Raw genomic sequence first — 23,295 nt, forward strand, 5'->3', positions numbered from 1 at the left:
GATATGTAAACTAATTGGGAAAATAACCTACTATCTGTTTCATTAAGATTTTTTCATTTCTATTTTTTATAGGTAATAATCAGGTGTTGAAATTTCACAAATATTTATGATCAATTACACACTAATAAGGATTATAATAAAAACTAAACCAGAAGATATTTTTTAAATACTTTGAATCTTTTCATTACAGTAAATTTTAGAGATTGGAAACAAAAATTTATATTCATATTTTAGTTAAAGACATGAATGATACAGTGATCAATAAAGGAATTTCAAACCAAATTTTTAAAGATACATTGGAATGAAGTTCTATGGGGGAAGGGAATGTAAATATGAGTTCATGAAAAAGAAGAAACAAAATTCTCAGCTCAAACTGATGAAACTGTTCGTGCATTTTTTAAATGGACGATGGTGGGTATCAAATAGCTATGACATTTAGATTCTGCTGGATGCATTTGCAAGAGTTAGGTAAGAGTTTTATTTTTAAATGTCCATATTTACATTACACTAGAATTTTCATTCTTTGTCACTATTTAAACTCTTGATGGAAAATGTTAGATTTCAATGCAAAAGTGTGTGAGGGCTATATGTTTTAACACTCTTTTTAGGGGTATGTGAGCCAAAAAATTTTAAAGGTCATTGGTCCAAAATGACTTTTAAGTCTGACACTATAGTCCTTTTCCCTTTTGTGTAAGAGTGTTAAAGAAAATAGCCTCTATCATTTATCAAGTATGTACAAAAGGCAAAACTTTTGTATCTAATCCTTACAACCACCCTGCAGGGGAAGTTAGATAAATCTTTCATTTGCAGTCAAGGAAACCAAGGCCCAGTACAACCTCAGGAGAATAAAGGGAGCTGAGCTGGGATCTGAACCCAGGACCCCTGACACCAGGACCCTGTTGACTCTGCCCTTCATAGGAGTTTGGTCTGGTCTAATGATTCAGAATAATGTGCTAATAACAACAAAGAACAGAATTAGCAGAACTCACCACCTCCAGGAGGCCCTCCTCAACTGTCAATCTCTCTTCCACAAAGGATAGAGTTAATCCTTCCTTCCTCATGCATCCCCATCCTTACATAGGCCATGTAGGGCTGTGATTCATTTATGTGCCTTTCTCCCCCATGAGACTGTGACCCACTTGAGGGGAAACTGTGCTTATTAATCTCTCTGTGTCTTTACAGCACTGTGTGAGGGGCCTGGCACCCAGTAGGTCCTCAGCTGCTTCATCTCACCTATCTCTCCCAATTTAACTCTGGGTCTCAACCCTGGATGCCCATTGGAATTAAAAACCCTGATCCTCAGGATGTGCACCAGACTAATTAAATCAGGGTGTCTGGGGGTAGGGCCCAGGTACCGCTTGTTTTAAGGCTTCCTGAGTGGTTCCAATGTGGAGCCAAGGTTGAGAACAATGGATTGGTATCGGCAGAGTGGAAAAGGTAGCACTGTGATGTAACCCTGCCTTCTGACTTCTAACCCAACCCTCTGCACTCGAACATGCCTGTGTCAGTTCTAACCTTGCCTCCGCACTGCTCTGAGCACACCTCAGAGGAGACGCCTGCCTCTGGTTTCCAGTACCCCTGCCTTATTCTGGGGTGGCCAAGCCTATCAAACATCAGTCTGTATTTGCGAGCAATGTACCGTATTTATACTCTCTTGGTAGCAGCTAGACCAACCTTTCTATGAGGGACATGGCAGGTGGTCAGAGACTCACATCTCTGCTGAGCCCAAGGAATGGATACCATTTTTGCCTTGAGCAGCCTAAAGAGACCAGGTTGTTCGTAGGAGCTGGGGAAGGGCTACAACCAACCGGGAACAGATGAGTTCGTTTGTGAGCGCACGTTCTTGGGGAGCTGGAGGGGAGAGAGGGCAGGGGTCTCCCTCTCAGAGGTGCAGAGAAAATGGGCTGGCTGGGCTGCCTTCCGGGCTCAGGACCTGAGTCTGGGGGGAGCCTCCCCTCAAGGCCACCCTGAGAACTCCGAACTTCACGCATCTCTCAAGCTGTTCAGCTTCACGGATCAGCTCATCATGACCCGTGAACAGTGACTGTACTAGGCAGGAAGAAAACCCTTGGCTGTCAGAGGCTGGGAGGAATTTCCAAGCCTCCTGGGGATTAAAAACCTCCGTGTCGCTGCAGGAGGGGGAACGGTGCCTTCTGTCAGTTTTTACTGAAGTGTTTCTTTCTGAGCAACAACCTCACTGACTTTGATGCAAGAATAAATTAATTCCAAAACCCCGACTTGAAATGTCCTGACTTCCTGTCTATTGTCTTTCCACCCACACAGAGGAGAAGCAGTGGAACCTTGTCAGTTTTCAAGAAGCGATTAGTGTGCCCATTTCAATGCTGAGGTGCCTTCTTTATATGAAAAATAAAAAAGCTCCACTGAGCTGAAGGAACCTGATTTTCTTGGCCAGTTGGGGCCGACAACTTTGGTATTTTATTTTTAAATTTTTAGAAGAATCATTTGCGATGATTCTTCATGTAACCCCGAAAGTGTCATCTCTTACTTTTAGAATGAATCTTTATTTTTGAGGGAATACAAAATCCTCCCCAGGCTTTGTCTGGCTCACGTTATAAAGGGATAACAGCTCTAAAAGATGTGCGGGTCCCTCTGACTGTTGTATCTGCATCTTTCATGCAAGGTAATCAGGAAACAGAAGTTCTGCAACTTGTCCGGTAAATCTGCTGCACAACCGCAGCAAGGGCTCAGGGTGTCAGCATCTTAATTTCTGGCCAGCCCACCAAATCTCCTCTTTGGAATTCATTATTACACTGCCTTGTGCCTTGCAGAGTCAGTTAGAGTCAACTTTATTACTAAGCAGCTATTGTGTTGTATTAAGTGCTTTTACCTATTTTATCTCTTTTATGAGAATTTCAACATTTAAAAGTTATTAAGAATCCAGAAGATGTTCCCTCTCTTCCTTCTTCTCTCATATGGGCACACTTGTGTGTGTATGTGTGTGTGTGTGTGTGTGTGAGTGTATGTGAGAGTGAGAGAGAGAGAAAGGAGAGAATTACTGTGTTGTTGTTTTGGGGATGTTTGGAGAAGTTTCTGACAGTGAGGATGCAATATGTTCCATCTTTTTCTCTCCTTGGTAGAAATCTCCATATGACACGAGCCCCTCTAAGAACCTCCCCGAATTGGGGTCTAAAGAAATTAGAGCTGAGATTCAAGTTGTCTTCACAGACAATATTTCAAGGTTAAGTACAAGTATCATTTCAACAAGGTAATTAAAAATGTTATTATTGCCCTCTGTTCCAAATGTGGAAAAGAGGAAATGTTAGCAGGGGCCTTGTGTTTAGAGCTGTCTGATTTGACTGTACCTGTTCATTCATCCCCAACTGACCTCACACCCATCTGAGTTATTGGTGATGAACAATATGAATCCAGAGACTCGCCAGTGGGAAGTCCACTGCTGGAAGCTTTCCTATTACCTGTCCTTTTGGTTTCTCTGCACTTTCTGGTCACTAGGTTGTGTCACTCCCTGTGGTGCTTGGGTATCAGGTTATCATGGTTTATAACCAATTATGAGACTAGAAAGAACAGAAATCAGGCTATTCCATGAAATCTCCCTGAAACCAGAGGACAGAGTCACTTTCTTTATTTTCCTGGTTTAATAGGTCAATTAGTTGCTGCTCATTACTGACTAGCCCTATATTACAATCAGACCAGGCTGTCAACTGAGATTTACCCATATTTATATTTATACTCATTCTACTTCAAAGAGCCTTCTTGATCAAACATGTGAACAACTTCACCTCAATCTGGAAATACTGGAAAGGCAGAATAAATTCAGTTCAGTGTAATTTATGTAAATCGCTTCTTACAGGGAATTCTCTTGGTGGGCAAGGTCAATATTTATTATCAAGTAAAAATAAATGTAATACTGATCTGGTCTCAAAATTGTGTTTTCTATACAGACTTACAAACACATACACACACTGTCGTGGGCACACACACACCTTCTGTTAAAGTTACCAGCAGCTTTTGAGGTCCATGAAACCCCACTATTATGAGCTTACACTGTGGAATGAGCTGAATCTGGGTTTAAATCCTGCCCCTGGGTGTGGAGCAGAGCACAGATCACTTCACCTCCCTGCACAGTTTTCCTCTTCTGTTAAACAACACCCATGACAGAACGTTTAATGTGAGGATCAGATAGAATAGTGCCCAATAAATCAGTGCTTCTCAAACTCCAAAGTGCACACGAATCATCTGGGAATCTTGTTACAATGCAGATGTTGATTCAGATTCTCAAGTGGGACTTGATGAAGTTCTTAGGTGAAGTTATGCTGCTGGTCCATGCACCAAACTTTGAGTAGCAAGGCACATAATGAAACTACAAAAGGGAAACCAAAATCGCTATCCAGTGGTCCTGCCAGCCAAGTAAGAGAAGAAAAGCTAAGAAAGGATTGTTTTGGTGGTCAATGTGAGCTTGGCATGAACTCAGTTTCTCTAGGTGTGGAGAGGATAACACATTTGGGACAAAGCTTTAGTCTGTCCCCTCATGAGCCTCAGCATAACTTCATTTCCATTCTTTGGCCCAGGGTCAGGCAAGGGCCGAAGGAACCCACAGAGATGGGGAGTCTCATACCTGTCATAGTCTTGGCAAATCTCCCCCACGGCCACCAAGGCCTTCAGGTACTCATTGGGCTGGTAGGGGTGGATGTAGTGCAGGGAACAGCTGTTCCTGGGGTCCCCATTCGAGGCTGTGAAATCTATAGCTACCTGGAAGAGAAGATAGGCAAATGGGTGGATTTAAAATGAATGCATTTTGTAGGAATTGTGATTAGCCCTGAGAGAGACACAGCCAGAGGAGGGGGGAAAGCAGTATGTTACACACCTGCCAATAGGCAGAGTTAGAGAAGAAATTCATCAGCTTTAAAAACTAGTTATTCAAATAATGGAGAGGATGTGGAGAAAAGGGAACACTCCTGCACTGTTGGTGAGAATGTAAATTGGTGCAGCCAGTATGGAAAACAGTATGGAGGTTCCTCAAAAAACTAAAAATGGAATTACCATATGACCTAGCAGTCCCACTCCTGGACATATATCCAGACAAACTCTATTCTAAAAAGATACATGCACCCCTATGTTCATAGCAGCACTATTCACAATAGCCAAGACGTGGAAACAACCTAAATGTCCATCCACAGATGAATGGATAAAGAAGATGTGGTACATATATACAATGGAATACTATTCAGCGATAAAAAAGAATGAAATAATGCCATTTGCAGCAACATGGATGCAACTAGAGATGATCATACTAAGTGAAGTAAGTCAGAAAGAGAAAGACAAATACCATAGGATATCACTTACATGTGGAATCTAAAATATGACACAAATGAACTTATCTATGAAACAGACTCACAGACATAGAGAACAGACCTGTGGTTGCCAAGAGTGAGGGGGTGTCGGGGAGGGATGGAGTGGGAGTTTGGGATTAGCAGATGCAAACTATTATATATAGGATGGATCAACAACAAGGTCCTACCGTATAGCACAGGGAACTATATTCAATATCTTGTGATAAATCACAATGGAAAAGAATATAAAAAAAGAATGTATATATATGTATAACTGAGTCACTTTGCTGTACAGCAGAAATTAACACAACATTGTGAATCAACTATACTTCAATAAAAAAACTAGTTATTAATTTGGTTGAGGACATTTCTATAGTCTTCAACCTCCCTCTCCCCCATGCCCTCTCTTCTCCTTGTCCAAAACAGAACTTGAGATTGACGTCCAGGGCAGAAAACCCAGCATCTGACCCATGACGTCACCAGGCAACAAGGGGAAGGGTGGAATGTTGTAATTCACTAAGAAGTGTCCTTAGTGCTCTCCGGGCAGGACGATTCCATCTCTGAGGCCTAGCTAAACTCCCTCAAAACTAAATTCTGTGTTAAAGATGCAGTCTGTATAACAAAGCCACTGTTATTTTCATGAGTGAACAGTTGTAGAGAGAGGTGTTGAAGTGGTTATAATAAAATTTCTGCAGAAGCAGCTCTGTGTAAGGCTCATTCATGTAAAAACTCCCACCCACAACAGAGAAGATGCCTGAAGTCTACAGCATTGTCAGTGGCAAGAGGAGAAGAGAAACCTCTGTCTGGCCACCTAGTCGGCATTATCTTTGAACTTAAGTTTTTTCTGACCCCCTACATCATCATCATCTAAATAAAAGTTGACTCACAGGACACTTTTTTTTTTTTTTTAATTTTGGCTCTGTTGTGTCTTCGTTGCAGTGCACGGACTTCTCTCTAGTTGTGGCGTGTGGGCTCCAGAGCGCATGAGCTAGTAGTTGTGGTGCACAGACTTGGTTGCCCCGAGGCATGTGGGATCTTAGTTCCCCATCAGGGATCGAACCTGTATCCCTTGCATTGGAAGGTGGATTCTTAACCACTTGACTACCAGGGAAGTCCCACACAGGACACTTCTTAACAATAACAACGACAAAATTCTTTAGCCTGGGGGTGGTGCTAAAACGGGAAGGTGTATTTCTTCTGATTTCTAATATCATCACCAATTCAATGAAAGTTAACCTAGCAAACACCTCTCCAAAGAAATGCTTTATCTTGGAGGTGGAGAGTGGGGAGAGAGGGATTAAAATGAAAGGAGTTGTAGGGAAAGAAAGGAATGTTCATGGTGCATCCAGCTCAACAGAATCCATTCACTGGCTGACTGATGATAGAAAGGCTCTATTTTCTCTTATGATCTTGTGAATGACAAATGCTATTTGCATAACATTTGGCAAAATTCCATTATAACAAACCACTGGAATATCTCATTGGATTTAAGGTGGGATGCTAGTTCTGGAAGGACAGAGAAAAGGGGCTATGTGCTCTGTGTCTGCTTCTGAAAGACCAGACTCAGAGTAACGTTGATGGAAAAAAATGTCACCTCCTCTTATACTGTAAGCCTGCAATCAAACCAAAGTAACTAGAAGAGAAAAAGCATTGACTAACAGTAATTCACTAACAACCTCTCTTTTTTTCCTTCGTAAAGTTATTCTTTCATCACTGAATTTCCCCTTTTCTTCCTCACCTCTCCACAGGACTATGTTGAAAATAACTTTAAGCAGGATTCAAATTCTATTTTCAGAACCTCCAGATGTTTTCAATAAGGGAGTACAAACTGATAAAACGCTAATATAATACTAAGTGTTTCAAAAGAAAAGGTCATATGAGTATTCCTCCAACCCTTAGATGCCCTTACTTTGGACACAAAGGGAAGAAGGGAGGGGTAACCTCTGTTGAAACCCTACTATGTGTCAGACACCTGCACTGGCAGCTTTACAGGCATTGTGTTATTTCATTCTCATAAAAACTCTGGGAGGTAGAGATTATTATTCCTTTTTATTAATGAATCTGATGCCCAAATGTGATGAAGGTCACAAAGTCATAGGGGATGGAGCTGGGTTTAAACCCAAGTCTATATGGTTCCAAAGACTCTGCTCCTTCATCATATCATTATATACCCAAGAGAATGAGTAAGTCTGTGACCGGCATGTCCAGACATCTCGTGGGCATGTTTTATTCTTATGAAGGATTAGGAGATTTGGCCTGGAGGTAGGGATATTAACCAGGAGGCAACTACAGTAATTTAGGAGAGAAGAAATACCTTGAATGAACAACACTTTATGACCAAAGCAACTGTAAAAGGTAGGAAAACGGCAACTAAGTTGTGTGTATGTGTGTGTGTGTGTGTGTGTGTGTGTTTGTGTATAAAGAACAGTGGGAGTTAATTTCTTCTGTACAGCAAAGTGACTCAGTTATACATATATATATATATTTTCCATTATGGTTTGTCACAGGATATTGAAAATATAGTTCTCTGTGCTATACAGTAGGACCTTGTTGTTTATCCATTCTATATATAATAATAGTTTGCCTCTGCTAATCCCAGACTCCCATTCCTCCCTTCCCTTACCCCCCAACCTATGTCTGTGAGTGTTTTTGTTTTGCAGATATGTTGATTTGTATCGTATTTTAGATTCCACATATAACTGATATCATACAGTATAATTAAGTATATTTCAATAAAATAAAAAAATAGAATGGATAAACAACAAAGTCCTATAGAACACAGGGAACTATATTCAATATCCTGTGATAAACCGTAATGGAAAAAAATACAAAAAAGAAAGTATGTATATGTATAACTGAATCACTTTGCTATACAGCAAAAATTAATACAACATTGCAAATCAACTACACTTCACTAAAAACATTAAAATTAAAAAAAAAAATTAATGAATAAAAACCAAAACAGCGGGAGAATGGGTTACTGAAGATGACTGGGGGTGACCTAAAAGGACCAGTGAAATCCAGTATCTTCTGAGATAGATTTCATCCTGAAGGTGAAAGCCAAGCCACTGAAGAAAAGAGAGGAAGACAACATGAACTGTGGTGAAAAGCTAGTTGAGGCGGCAGGGGTGGTGTTGGGGAGCCTACATGCAATGGGGCCCCAACCAGACAGAGGTCCAGATGCATGCAGACAATCCCTGGAAAACTTCTCCAAGGAGGACACTTGAGAGGTACCTGAGAGACAGTGTTTGGAGAAATCAAACATCTCAGGGACTCTTGGAGGTACTAAGCTTCAACACACACGCACCATTCTCTGCCTTTTTGTCCTGACGAGACACGCTTAAGAGATCATGGCACCTCACATGTGTACATAGTGTTTAGAAGGTAAAAATAGCGCTGGGAAGGCTAGAAGTAAAGCCACCTCTTTCTCTTCTACTGAGAAAAGCACTTTAGAGCTGTAGAAAATTCTAGAGGATGCAAGGATGTTATTATGGAGACAACCTTGATTCTGCTCTGATTTATTAATATCATTGCAAGTATTACAAATCACTGGCAGGTTTGATATTTTATTATTAATAACGAGTACCTGTGGCTCCCCTCACTTGTGTTTATGATGCCCCTCTTCGTGGAGCATCCCAATCTACCTGTGTTTCTTAACACTGCAACTGACAACCTGTACCATGTGTTGATTACCTGATTGTCAAGGGTATCCTGTGATGACAAAAAATACGCTGGTGTCTTGATGTAAAACCAGAGAATGAAATCAGATAATATAAAGAACAGAGGGAAAAACCTCCATAAAGGAAAATGGCAACTAAAGAAACATAATTGAACATCTTATCTTCCCAGGCATAGGCAAGATCCTCCAAGCATGCAGGCACGAAGTAGCAGCATCTGAGCCCAGGTGTATCACCTGGATGAGTACCTGTGGTATGGGGAGAAGTGGATGTAACATCTGGATGAGCTTAACAGATTTTGGCAACAATCTATACTAAAATTTTAAAAAAATCATAGGGCTGGGATTAGGGTAAAATAAGAGAGGTGACTAGGGCATAAGCTCAGGAAGGCACTCATCTGAGCTGACTCTACACTTGCCTGATCTGAGAGTGATGCCTCCTTAAATTTTGCATCCTAGATGCCTCTCTTTCTTCACTCTGGTCCCAGTGCTGCTATATCTTTTCATTTCTATCAACTCTTCCTCCTCAGGCTTGGAATAATTCCCTTACGCTTAACAAACTAGGGTGGGGCAGAGATGGTGGTGAGAAGAGGATTGTGATTGAAGATATTAAGCATAGAAAACAAATAGGATTCGGTGACTGATTGTGAAGTTGGATGCCAGTTAGGGAAAGGGAGCGGCCAGATCTCCTTGGGGATGGAGGAGATTATGTAGTGGGACAACCTGAAGTTCAAGGTTAGAAGGCGGTATTGTGCTGCCTGTTCCTGGTGGTCCTGTAGGGACATACAAACATGCCCAACGGAAACTGCTTTTTTTCTGCAGGCAGGCCTCTGGGGTTTCCACTCTTCCCATGGGGATGGTCCCCATGTTTGTGACAACCACAGAGGCTATTCCAGCTCAGGAGATGCTGATGTAACTTTGGGGAAGGGTGTGAACTTAAAAATTACCTGATGAAAAAGGAAATAAACCAATGACCTTTATCACCTACTACTTTCTGTAATTCCCACCGCTCATAAAAATATTTTATCATTTGACTAGACAGTAAATGGACAGTCTCAGGTACAAGGCAGCTAAAAGATATTTTTTCTTTCCTGGCAACTGATGGTTTCTGAAGTCTCCTTTATGAGGCTGGAGATAAAATCTCTGTCTTCAGGAGGTGGCCTTCTACCAAGAATTCTCTGCGCTCTTTAAGTTAGCATGAGTGCAAAGAGAACAGAGAGAAAGGTTAGGTTTATTTTAAAAAGCAACAGGGAGGCTGTGAAAGATGGGATTAAGTTGAGAAATAAAAGCAAGAAAATGACCGAAAAATGCCAGTTTGTGGAGAAGGCTCCCGACTCCTGGCTTCCTTAATGTGGCGGGCTTGCAGAGCTGCCGTTTTCATCTTCTGCTATGAAGCATTCAGGAAAGCCTGCGGTTCCGATGTGCGCTCCCATCTTCCCAGCGGGCAGCCCAGGAACAGGCCTCCTTTGTTTCCCCTTCTGCCCAGGAGGTCTCGCTCTTCATTAAGCAGAGCCATGGAGCAGTTTTGCAAAACCTTGTAAAGTAAGAAAGCAAAATGCTTGCTTCCTCCATGCTGCCAAGTCCCCAGTGTGGGGAACTGCTTCCAGAAAAGGCTGGACGCTAACGATGAGTATCCTTCCTTGGACATTTTTAGCTTCTTACCTGAAACGAGCCCAGGCCTCATATCCCTTCCCTGCCGGTGAAAAAATACGCTGTTTGAGAACCTCCCAGATGTTGTCTGGGGAAAGCTGCTGTGAACCTATCTCTGGTTAGCTGCCTGATCTCTCTGCAACCTTTGTGATATCACCTGCTATAGGGCAGCTTTTATTGTTTGTTTGTTTTTTAGATTTGTATACAATTTGGACCTATAAAACAAGACTTGTAGGTGGAGATACTCTTTAGTCTGGACTATTTCTTAAATAATAGGTTTAATTATTGTGCTTTTCTGTTTCCTCAAAACCCTATAGCAGGCAAAGGAATAGGAACCTAGGCCAGATGGGAGAAACCCCAGAGGTCGCCTGGTTCATTTCCTGGAAAGTGCAAAGCATTCTCCTCTTCATCCCAGGACTCATTCTTATTTCTTAGGGTTCTACACCAGAATCCGTCAGTGTTTAGTCTGGGATATAAAATCAGGATTTAAAACTTAAACTGAGACACAGCTTGGGCATAGGATGTCTCAAGTGTGTTAGGGTCAGAAAAGATGACGTGAGAGGACCTTTAAGAGGTGATCTTTTCCTAGGTTTCAAGGTTAATCTGGGAGAAGCCACATTCAGCTTATTATATCATATTATATTATTAAAATGTAGACTATAAAATCAGAGATAAAGGAAAGCAATACCCTCTTTAATTTTTTTAAAATTTATTTTATTTATTTATTTATTTTTGGCTGTGTTTGGTCTTTGTTGCTGCACGCGGGCTTTCTCTAGTTGCCGCGAGCAGGGGCTACTCTTCCTTGCGGTGCGCAGGCTTTTCATTGTGGTGGCCTCTCTTATTGCAGAGCATGGGCTCCAGGTGTGCGGGCTTCAGCAGTTGTGGCATGTGGGCTCAGGAGCTGTGGCTTGAGGGCTCTAGAGTGCAGGCTCAGTAGTTGTGGCGCATGGGCCCAGTTGCTCCGCGGTCTGTGGGATCTTCCCGGACCAGGGCTCAAACCCATGTCCCCTGCATTGGCAGGCGGATTCCCAACCACTGCGCCACCAGGGAACCCTCTTTAATTTAAAAAAATTACAAATAATAAAAAGGGCCATCTGAATATAATAAGAAAAAAAATCACTCAGGATTCTACTAGTCTGGTAAGTCATATTTTTTCTTTTTAGTTATATACAATATATATATCCAAAATATTTTTAAAATTTATATATAAAACATACAATATAATTATGTATAAACATTTAACATAGTTGTAATCATAGGGTAGCTTTGCTTTATGTTCTTTTTTTCTTCACTTAACACTATGACATAAACATATCCTCATGTTATTACGAATCATTATAATTATCACTTAAAATGGCTTTATCATAGTCCACCTAAATGAGGACCTGCAATTTATATAGCTATTACCTTATTGCTGGACATTTGTGTTGCTTACAGCCTGTCTTTGTGAAAATCCGTTTTACAATGAACATTTTTTTGCATCTGGAAAGGCAATAACTTTCAAAAGAAACATTGAGTTCTTCTACCATTTTCTCTTCAAATATCTTATGGAGTCGGCCTCGTCTATGTTGTCTGTAGTTGTGTATTTTGTATATGAAATTCTAGTATCTGGTTTTCCTTTTAGCTGCTGTGCCATGTGCCAAACACAAGGAACCCAATCTCTCTCCCTCAAGTCTCTGCTTCACCTCTGCCCAGCTCCTCCAAGACCACAACACGACTGTTGCCCCGGAGTCCTTACGACTCAAAGATTCACACGAGGAACAAAGGTTGTCCTCAGGGGTGCCCTTGACATCCTGAAATGGTGTGCAGAATTGGGTGTGTGCACTTTCCAGTGAGAGGATATAGATCTTGTATCAGATTTCAAATGGTCCATGTGACCAAAAAAGAGGAAGAATCATAGACTGGGGCTTTTTTTTAGCATCCTTTATGTCCTTCCCTCCCCGGGGCCTTCTCTGCTTATTTTATAGCCTAAAACTCCCCTCTTCTCATCCTCAGGTTGCCACCCTCCTTTCCACCTCTTGCCTTCTCTTCATTGTCGGCCTTCTTGAACGAGTAGTTACACCCACTGTGTTCACTTCCTCACTGTCTGTTACACCCCACCTCCTGGGTCTCCAGTCTCATTCTGCTGAAGTTGATCTTCTGAAGATGATTTGGGCCTACTCATCACATGGCCCAGTCACCGTTTTTCATTATTCACCTTCTATCTTCCGTTTAGCATATGAGATTATTGCCCCTGATCCTGTAACATTTCCTCCTGATCATCTGAGTTACTGACTCCTCTGGGACCTCCCCCTCTGGCATCTCTTTATTGTTTGCCCCTCTTTCCCCTGCTGACAAATGCAGATCTTCCACAATATTCTGTCACCAGGTCCCCTGTCTTTCTGTATTTTTCTCTTTAGCCATCTCCTCCAGACCCATGTATGTGCAGTTTCCACCTCTCTCCTGAAACTGAGGTCCATACTTATAAATGTTATCTCCACTGGGATACCTGAAAATACTTCCACCACATCCATGAGGAAGTTCATCTTGTTGTCTGGCAGCTCCTCTTGATTTCCATATTTCTGTGAGTGGGACTGCCATGCTTTGTCTTCAGGCACAAAAGATTTGAGTCATCCTGGACTCATCATTCTCCCGTGCCTTCCGTCTCCTCCTGTATCATAAGTCAAGGCTAGTAGACTCTCTTTCCACAGTGCCCTTTCCTACTGCTGCCCCTCTAGTTACCTCTTACTACCCATCACCAGGATGGCTACAGTGGGTTTTAATGTCTTCTTTCAGAGTCCCTTTCATGAAGCCCTCCCAGATTTACTTCCCTAAAGCATGTGCCTGATTGCTCCGGAGTCCTGCCCAAGAGTCTTCTGAACATTCCCACATCCACCTAATTACCTCAAAATTCAAAACCCTTCAAATTCTCAATCCAAACCATTTCCCCAACAATCTCCTAAATATATCCTGTATATTCACATTAACCCAAGTAAGGTTTCAGCATTTATCATTAGAATATATGGATGCATAAATATTTAAGTTCACAGGGGTGCTTTTTAAAGCAAAAACATAGTATCACATTTATTTATCCAATTTCTTCTTTTCCCTAAACCTTATCTCTTCTTGAAGATTTAGGCTTTGATCCACCACCATTCAACAGAAGTATTCTGAGCAACTTATACGAGCCTACTACCTGAAGGGAAAGATGCTCTACTCTTGATATTCTTAAGGTGGAACCAGGAGCTCCAGGCATCAGTGGAAGATGCAAAAGCTTTCTTCTCACCCCTGTTTGTAGTGTGTATTGGTCAGAGTCTTGACAGGAAGCAAATGGTCCACTCAAAAGGGATGATTGAGAAGAATTTAATAAAAGGACAATTCTAAAATGTTAAGGGAGGCTGAGTAGAAAGGGTCAAGAGGGGCAGTTAGTAGAACCGAGTAAGAGTAGTGTTTGCAAGGCAGGACACCTGAAGGGAACTGTGTCCTTCTGTAGAGGAATGTGGTCACTGCCAAACAGCAGCCTGGTGGGTAGAGAGTGGGGAAGAAGTGCCCCAACTTCATTCTCCTCCTATTGTTTGACCTCTGGCTGCTGCCTACCATTGGTCAAATCCAACCAAAATCCATGAGCAGGAGAGCCTAGCTGATGCACCCGAAGAGGAAGGCCTCCTGGGAACAGGGGAAGGGCCGAGAAGGGTGAGGAGGGGAGGAAACATGCAGAACTGTATTCCACTGCTGGTTCCTGAAGGTCTGTCTCCAGGGAGACGGAGGCTTATCCTGGCTGAAGCTCCGGGGCCTGCTTAGGAATCTCGGGCCATCCTCTGCGCCAGTGGGAGATTTCAACTCTGGAGAGCTCAGGGGTGGGGTGACTGCAACGGAACCTCGTTCCTCCCTCCCTCTGCTCTGCCTGTCTCTAAGCCAGGAAGCCCTCATCTCATTTCTCATCCCTCTGCCACATTCCCTTCATTTTTCCAGATGGCCTCAATAAAATGATTGGGCATATAATAAATACCAAATTTATTAAGACATGTTAATTTGTTATTAATAGTTTGTATTACAGCTTATCATTTACATTAGATGGCACTGCTTGAGTAATAAGAAATTAATAATGGGAAAGCTGACTTAATTTTGGAGGAAAATGACAATGAGGTGACTGGTATGTTTTCTTTAATAGAAAGCTCAAAATAGAACACCTAGCAACCTTCTCCTGCGTCCTCGGCCCGGAGTCCTCCAGGAGGAAGAGCTTTGTTGCAGGTACTGCTGATGGTCTGGTCTCCTCGGCATTTATTTGCACATGCTCCCCCTGTTCACATGCCTTGCTCCAGACTCACTCCAGACCTCCCGCAGGTCGATCCATGGACCCTGGATGGCTGAGAAGCCGGGGCTGGGAAGGTGGTAGTGAGAACCACCTGAGGTGGTCCCTTCCAGCTGGGGAGCATCAGCAAAAGTGAGAAGGAGGGGATAACAAAGCCAGGAGAGCAATCCTCCTGTCAGGTGGGCCACACGATCTCCCTTCCCCTCCCCTTCATGAGTCAGGGTGTAGAGCTGGAAACATTCTGGGGTCAAACTTCAGTTTTCCCTGGGGCCAATTCTTTGTAGCCCAACTCCAAGGGCAAAGCAAGCCCCTGAAGGTTGAATAAAGAGTTGTTCAAAAGCATGGGATCTATAGAATCTAAATCAGACCCAAACCGATAGAGCTTTCCCTTGAAAAATCTATAAATAGTTTTCTGCATCAATCCTTTGCCTAAGAGCATGGGACACTATCTCCTCTGTGACACTGCTGGCTCCTCCACCTCCATTTGCCCAGGACACCTGGAGGTAGGGGTGTGTTCCCACAATGCACATGTTTGCTACCTTCTAAACATGCCAGTGTGTATATGGTGGGGGAGTGGGGGTGGGTGGGTGCTGCGTGGGTGTGTCTTTAGAGAAACTTAGACTTCAAAGAAATGACCAAAATCTATAATTAACTCCTGTAAGTATTCAGGGGCAAATGAACAATGGCCTGAGCTTAGGCAGGACATAGGTGGACCCCTCTGAGGTTATAGCAGAGGACAAGCCTCTATCTAGGGAGATGCCTTATCTCAACCCCTCGGGGAACCCCCTTCTAGTCCTTTAGGTACCACTATCCCTAGTCTCAGGAATACATTGCTCCTGTCTACTTTCTTGAGCTCAAACCAATTTCCTTGCCTTCCTCACATGACTGAGCCTGTCTAGGGAGCTAAACAGGGCTGAGTTTCACGAGTACACTTTTGTAAGATGAGGAACAAATGCTGCACAGATTGGATTCCTCTTGTTTACATCCACGTTGATTTCCCATAGGTTTTAGCAGATCTATTCCTTGTCATCTGGGTATTCTCTTTCTGCAGGTCATGTCTGCCTAAACCTAGTAGGATTTTGAATATGAAGCCACTGAAAGTAAATTGTTCCAGGGCAGATGGACTCACAACCCTGGCCCACCTGAGCACTTAAAAAAGACCCAGTCCACCCCAACCCTCCAATATGTATTAGGAGTGTGCAAATCCCATGGGCTCACAGATTCCATGTAGGCGATGATCCTCAATCCACTCACTCATTCTATTTTTCAACCTTGCAAGACTGGTTCTCCAGTCTTTTGGAATTCGCTTTCTCATTGACTGATGAACCATTTGGATGGCTTACTCTTGGCACTGACCATTGGGCATGACATGGATGCTCGTGGTTTGGCCACACGAACACAACCAAGACGTCTGCAGTTGTCCAGTGGGATGCGCAAGTGCGGCTCACTTCCTTCCCACCCTTTTCACGCAGTGATGGGACCTGGCAACCCACCCACTGCCTCCTGCCTCACGTAGTCATGGAAAGAATGGAAAGCATTAGGCTGGTTACCCGAACCACTTGAGGCTGAATGGCAGGAATTTCCTGACATGACACTGAAAACCATACTCACTGAGGAAAACAGAAGTATGGCCTCCTTGTAAAAACATGTTACTGTATGATATTTCAGCGGTGAGATGTGAGCAAAGCTGACCCAGGGTCTTAACAGACTTGTCTCCTCGTGCCCCACACCCAGCACCACTCCCCAACCTTACTCCTGAATAAGGACAAATATGGAAACAACTCACTGTAAACTGGATTTGGCAGCCACCCATGATGTAGTCCAAGAAAGAATGCATCTTGTGGATCTGCACGGGAGGAGGAGAGGAAACTGTATTAGGAACAGTATGATCTGTGTACCTATAGATTAGAGGCCTAGACTTTGGGGTTATGCTGACGTAGAGAAAAAAGCAGAGAAAGATCTGTGGGAAAAAGATGGGTCAGCTGATTTTGTTCCATGAAAGGGGAAAAAGAAAGCAATGCTGAATTTAGATGGGCCTGTGAGGGCTGCAGCATCCATCCCCTGCTACCCTCTCTTTTGGTTTACACATGATTTTAATCAGCCTCTGCCTCTGGGGTGAGACTAATACTGTATTTTCAAGGGTCACCACTGGTTTGAAATGAATGAAGTCTCACACTTGGCTTCAGTCTTGCTGCCCGTGTCTAAGTCCCAGTTCTGGTAACATTCTTAACACCACAGTAATCAAGATGGGCAGCTTCAAGATCACAATTACCTGAGAAGATCTTTGCTGTCAGCTGCCAGCTAGTGAGATTTCTCCCATGCCATGAGCAACAAGGATTAACATTTATTGAGCACTTACTGTACGCCAAGCACTTAACATACATTACCTCATTTAATTCTTAGAACAAACCTGTGAAGGTGATGCTATTGTTATTATTGTGCCCATTTTATAGATGAGGAAACTGAGGCTAAGATGATGGAGGTGGAACTCAAATGATGGCAGTCTTGACTGCACAGTCCATCCTTTCAACCTCTAGGCTGGAAGTCAGCAGGGTCCCTTCTTTCTTCCCAACCCCTGGCATCTGTGTTCTCACACACCTTACTGATTTCTAGTCTTAATTTCTGCTTCATTATGATTCTGATGCTTGAGTCTTGGTGACATTCATCTACTTATTTATTCAACAAGGATTTATTAAGCCCCCACCATGCACTGGATGCTAGGGATACAGGGATGAGAGAAACAGGCATGGTACATGCAGCCACTGAGCTCACAATTTGGATCCTTTTACCAGGACAACTACTAGCTGATTTTTGACCCTCACTTCTCAGACTCCATCTGACACTCAGGGCAGCTTCTCAGAGACTGACCCATAAAACCCTATGGTAGAGTTTCCAGGCACCACCTCCAGGTGGCACACATCTATTGGCAGACTTGTCTCAGGGCTGATATTTACTGGGCTCCCTGAATAGTGCCTGCTCCTGGCTTCCTTATGGCAATGTTTCACCTGATAGTTGGGATACCCTACTACTGTCTGTACACCAAAAAAATGAGTTCGATCACCATGGCCTCTGAGTGCCGAACTCTTAGATCAAAACAGATATGTGCACAATCACCTTACAGAGATGGACAGTTGAACTGGCTCATCTGGATCTTCTTTTCTCCTGCTGCTATGGGCACAGGGATGGTCACAGGTCTATTCTGAATGTACTAGGATTTGGTCTGTACAAGGAGGTAAGATGACCAGAGACAACTGCCTTTGAAAGAAGAGTTTATTACTCACAGCTCCCCAAGGGACAGGAGGCATGTCCTGCCACACAAGGGGGCCACACAGGGAAGCACTAGGGTCAGTCAGGAGGCAAGAGGAATGAGGGGAAAGCACAGGCAAAAATCTTTATCATGGTTTTTGTGGGAAGGAATGCATGAAGCAAGGTAAGCAGTTAAACAGGTTTAGAATTCAATAGTTTGAGTAACTTACAAGGCTCTGGGCGATAGGGATGGTCTCTAATTGTCTGAAACTTGGCTCTGGGGTGATACAGGGCAGGCGGAATATTGGCTTGGTGTGTGAGAGTTCAGGAAAGGGGGTGGCTGGGGGTATAGGCTCTGGATGGATTGGTCTGCATGTCAAAGACAGGCTCACAGGCAAGTTGATTGCTACCTTTAGGAATTAGGTAACCCTGGGAGGGGCAGTTCCTCCCCAGTATGCAAGGCCCCAAGATGTCAAAGCATCATAAAATACAGAAAAAAAGCCATTATTAAAACAGTGATCCCGGTGGCCAATCATAAACATTATCTCCTAGTTCCAGTGATTGGTTCAAGGGGTGGGCATGTGACCTAAGCCAGACCCCTCAGTCTTTTCCTTTACTCTCTTGTTATGTAAGGATGAGCTCCTGTAACTCCTGGCAGCCAGGAAAGGCCAACTCTGAGTGAAGGAACCTGATATATATAGAGAGAAACTGGATGGCACGTAAGTCTTATGTCGTGGAGTCAGACAGACGGAGACTAAAATCTCAGCTCTTAAACTTACCATGTGTGTGATGAACTGGTTACACAATCTCATTTGAAAGTAGAAATCTCAGGGTTGTGATAAGAGTAAACAGAACGTATTATAGTTATTTTCACATAGTAAGTACTCAATCAGTGGCAAAATTATTCCCAGATGGGATTTTCTGCGAAGTTAGAGCCCCCTCTGGGAGGAATTTTTAGGCCCTTTAATTTTCCCCCACTGTCTTATTTTCATGGTACCCTCTTGGCATGGGGGAGGTGCCGCGTATAAAGCACCGAACCCTGGGATAAGCACAGAGTAGGTGCTTTAGAAATGTTGATGACCCCCTCTGGGGACCTCCCTCTGGTGCTGCCCTGGGCAGACCAGGACTCTCCTATCTTTGGGGGCAGGACTGTCCTTGTGGAGGGGATGGTGGCATTGGCCTACCACAGCTCCAAGACCACCCATGCTTACAGTGTATGTCCATTAATACCTTGACTTTCTGATTTTTGTTTAAAATAGATCATATCTCTTTGACACTCTCTCCTTCTGTCCACATAACCTGTAGAATTCCTCCCAGACAGCCCTAGCTTCATACCCCTGGAAGACAGGGGCTATGTATATACCTTGCACTGGTTCAAAATCACAATGCCTGAGTTCTTATAATTCTTCTTCTTGGCTTTGTACTTGGGGTTGATGCACTCCCACTGCACCTGAAACAAGAAAGGTTATAGCATGATTGCCAGCTCAGGAAGAAGTAGAGTCATTCGTGATGAGGCCCCTGGGCACTGTTGCAGATGGACCTGAGGGCTGACCCATGGTCTCTAGCTGATCCCCTCACATCTGGAGGGGCAGTAAGGAGGAGTGGTGGAGAGGGAGACTCTGACATTACTCTGCTTGGTTTAAATCCCAGCTCCTCCATTTTCCAGCTGTGTGACCTTTGGCAAATTACTTGATTCCTCTATGCCATGCATGTCTCCTCTGTAAAATGGAGCTTATAATTGTAGCTATCTCATAGGGTTACTGTGAGGATTGAATGATTAACCCCTGTAATACATTTAGAACAGTGCCTGACACTTATAAATGTTTGCTATTAATGGGATCAAATTAAGCAGCAGAGGGAAGGAGAGATTTGGGGAAACACAGCTGAGTAACCCAAATGCTGAGTCTTAGTGTCTGGGAATTGACTTAAGAGGTAGAAAAACTGAGGGACATTGAATACTGGCTACAGGAAGCTGGTGGGGATGATGGTAAGTTTGCTTAACTTCACAGAAAACTAAAATAATGGATTGACACAGTCACAATGGTGGCACATTAGATCGCCAGAGAGCCTTCTGTGAAGGGTAGAATCAGAACTGAGGAGGTAGCTGGGAGCGAAAGGGTGAACAGATCTCAACCCTTCCAGCCTACAGAAGGCTTCAGGGGACAAAGCCAACTGCACCTTGACCACTGACAAAGTCAAACATCCAAGAGTCATTGAATGCTCCTGCCCACTATCCTATGGAAGTAGATCCTTGGATTTCTACTCAGAAGACAAATTTTCACTCTCTGACAATTGGAAGTATCTGAAAATGAAGCAATTTCTGAGGCAGATGTGAGTGGGTAGACTGATACAGCATTGGCGCCAATGACCCATTCCTCCCAGCGCACAATGACTCTGAGCTTAGTCAGGTGACTTGTTTTGACCGATGGGACGTTAGCAAAAGTGATATGAGCAGAGGCTTGACAAGCCTCTGTGCACTGGGGCTTGCCCTCCTCTTGCTGCTGGGACATTTTCACCATGTATTAACTTAAGCTGGTGTCCTGGAGGATGAAAGAGCACATGGAGAAACATCTCAGCTACCCCAGATGTGTAGGCACAAGTGCAGGAGTGAGTCCCATTTGGAACAGAGAGGAGTTTCCCAGGGGAACTCAGCCCAGATTGCCGACCTCCTGTCCTGCCCATGGTAGTTGCCTCCTGACAGATCTCCCTGCCTCACTCTCTTGTCTCTCTCTGTAACTGATTATCTACACACTAGTCAGAGTAATCTTTAAAAAATCAACATCATTCTCCAGCCTAGACCCCTTTGCAGCATTGCCCAATAGAACTTTCTACAATGATGGGAATATTCCAAGTCTGCACCAATCAATGTGGAAGACACTAGTCACATGAGCACTTGGTGTGTGTGTGTGTGTGTGTGAGAGAGAGAGAGAGAGAGAGAGAGAGAGAGAGAAAGAGAGAGAAAGAGGTGGAGGAATTGAAATTTTAACTTAATTTAACTTAAACTTACTAAAGTTGAAATTGAAATAGGTGTATGTAGCCAGTGGCTACTAAATTGGAGACTGTGGCTTGAGTGTGCTCTCAACATATTTATAGGAAAATCTAAACTCTTTTCTCCGAGCTATCAGAATCTGCTTTTCCTGGCCTCGGCCTCTGTCCTTGACCACATCTCATGCATGGCTCCCTCACCTTCTCTGATCCGGATACACTGGTCTCTTTCCAGATCCTTAATCACACCAAGCTCTTTCCTGACTCAGTACTTTGCAATGTTGTTCCCTCGGGCTGAAATACTGTTCCCTTGCTTGTTACATGGTTGGCTTCACTTCATCTTTAAGGGCCCTCAAGTTAAATGTCACCTTTTCAGGTGATCTCTTCTATGTTATATCTTTATAAAACTGGCTCAGGTTTTTATAGCATTTGTTACAATGTATAATTACATATTTTGTTTACTTGATTCATATTTATATTTTACTCTGATGCACAGTCATGTCACACCTAGAGCCTGACACTTAGCAGGTGCTCCTCAGTAAATATTAGTGGAGTCAATAAATAATAGAACAGTTCCCTGGGTGCAAAGGTGCCAGAATAGGGACTGAGGGGTTGCACCAAAACCTTTCTGGTGTCTCAGTGATACAGAAAGGTACAGTAGCATCACATCCATTTCCTCAGAAGGACTTCAAGATTCACTTCTGTTTGTTTGAAAGCATCAGACTTCAGTGTGATTCAGTTGTGATGTATGCTATAATATCCTCCTAGGATTCTAAAGATGAAGTGTTTCCCATGTTTATTGGTTTGGCTATTTCTACTTGTAAAGCAGAACAAGGCAAAACTTCGTAAAACTCTTTAGAACTCTAGTGGGTGGTATGGATAACTGCCATTGATTTATTAGCTCAACAGAGCCTGGTCTTGTACATTCAAACAAGCAACAACGTCTCTGGATAAATTCCTAGTTATTTGGGTAGTGACTTTATTTATAGTTTAGTGTTGGCTTTCATTGTACCCCTGAAACTCTGCAAGCCTGCTCGTGGGTGAAGGTCTCTGTGTGTCTGACAAGTTTCCTGCAGTGCTGGGTATGTAACAGCATATATAGCAGGTTGTGGGAGCTATGCAGAAAGCTGCCCTTGACTTTTCAGGCCAAAGGGAGGTAGTCAACAAATGGCCTGATTCAGATTAAGCCTCTCATTCTAAAGAACGTTAGTTTATTTCCATCCAGTCTGGTTACATCTTGACTTACATCTGAAAGGGGAAACTTGAACAGTGAATTGGGACAATCTTCCCCAAGCAGCATTTCTGAGCAGGCCAGGCACAGGGTCTTTAGGGGAAAAAGTCTCTCTCTGCTGTCACTCCTTTTTGTTCTATGGGGACAGTGGCTCCCAGAGTAAGGATGGCAGGTAGACTGGTTTGACTTCCTCCAGAAGCTAACGCTGAGGCAAGGATTTAAGTCCAAGTAATTCATCTGGGAGGTAATAACAGGAAGGAACAATAGAAGAGTGGGGAATTGAAATAGGAAAGCAGCCAAAAAGGGGTATGTGATCCATTCAGGTACCCCTATGGGCAACCAGGGCTGCTTCCTGCTGGGGAACTCTGGGCAACTTCACAGAGCATGCCTCAGAGTCTTGCCACTTGAAGGGCAAGAAAGCTGGGGTATTTATATTCCATCTCCCACTAGCAATTTGTTGAGGGCTGCTCCCTGAAATGTGTACGACTCCCCCAACATGTCCAGCCTGCGGTAGACATGGGCAGGGCAGGCTCCAGCAGCCACAGAAAGCCCTCAGGCAAAGAGATTCAGGTTCTGCAGCTGACGCTGGGCAGGTGAATCCTGAACAGATCAGAGAAGAAGTTATATGGTCAGGGTCCAGATGACAGCAACTGACCAATAGATGTATGTATGTATCCATCAAAGTATGGGTGTCTGAGAGATACACAGAGGAGGTGTAGGTTTCTGTGTGATGCAATGAAATCCCTATGTGCCCCTGTGGTATGTGGTAGTGTTTGGGTTTATGTCTTGGTATCAAGAGTGTAAGAGTGAAATGGTGAAACTAGATGAAAATCTGGTGCCCAAAATAAAAATTTGGAGTAATGAAATAATTTGCCCAAAGCATTAAATGTGTAATTAATGCCACCAG

The 23,295-nt window shown here is 43.4% G+C and overlaps 1 protein-coding gene across 3 annotated transcripts in view; it reads right to left on the reverse strand.

The window, feature by feature from the left end:
- Nucleotides 1-23,295, reverse strand: part of CPNE4 (copine 4) — a 630,288-nt gene that overhangs the window by 19,327 nt on the left and 587,666 nt on the right. For all 3 annotated transcript variants that reach the window (XM_057546089.1, XM_057546087.1, XM_057546088.1), the window contains 3 exons: nucleotides 19,536-19,622; nucleotides 16,713-16,772; nucleotides 4,595-4,728 (listed from right to left, as the gene is read on the reverse strand). In XM_057546089.1, the coding sequence (XP_057402072.1) occupies nucleotides 4,595-4,728; nucleotides 16,713-16,772; nucleotides 19,536-19,622 (281 nt within the window). The remainder of the gene's footprint in view (nucleotides 1-4,594; nucleotides 4,729-16,712; nucleotides 16,773-19,535; nucleotides 19,623-23,295) is intronic.

Source organism: Balaenoptera acutorostrata, chromosome 4 (assembly GCF_949987535.1).
Source record: "Balaenoptera acutorostrata chromosome 4, mBalAcu1.1, whole genome shotgun sequence".
Taxonomy (NCBI): Eukaryota; Metazoa; Chordata; class Mammalia; order Artiodactyla; family Balaenopteridae; genus Balaenoptera; species Balaenoptera acutorostrata.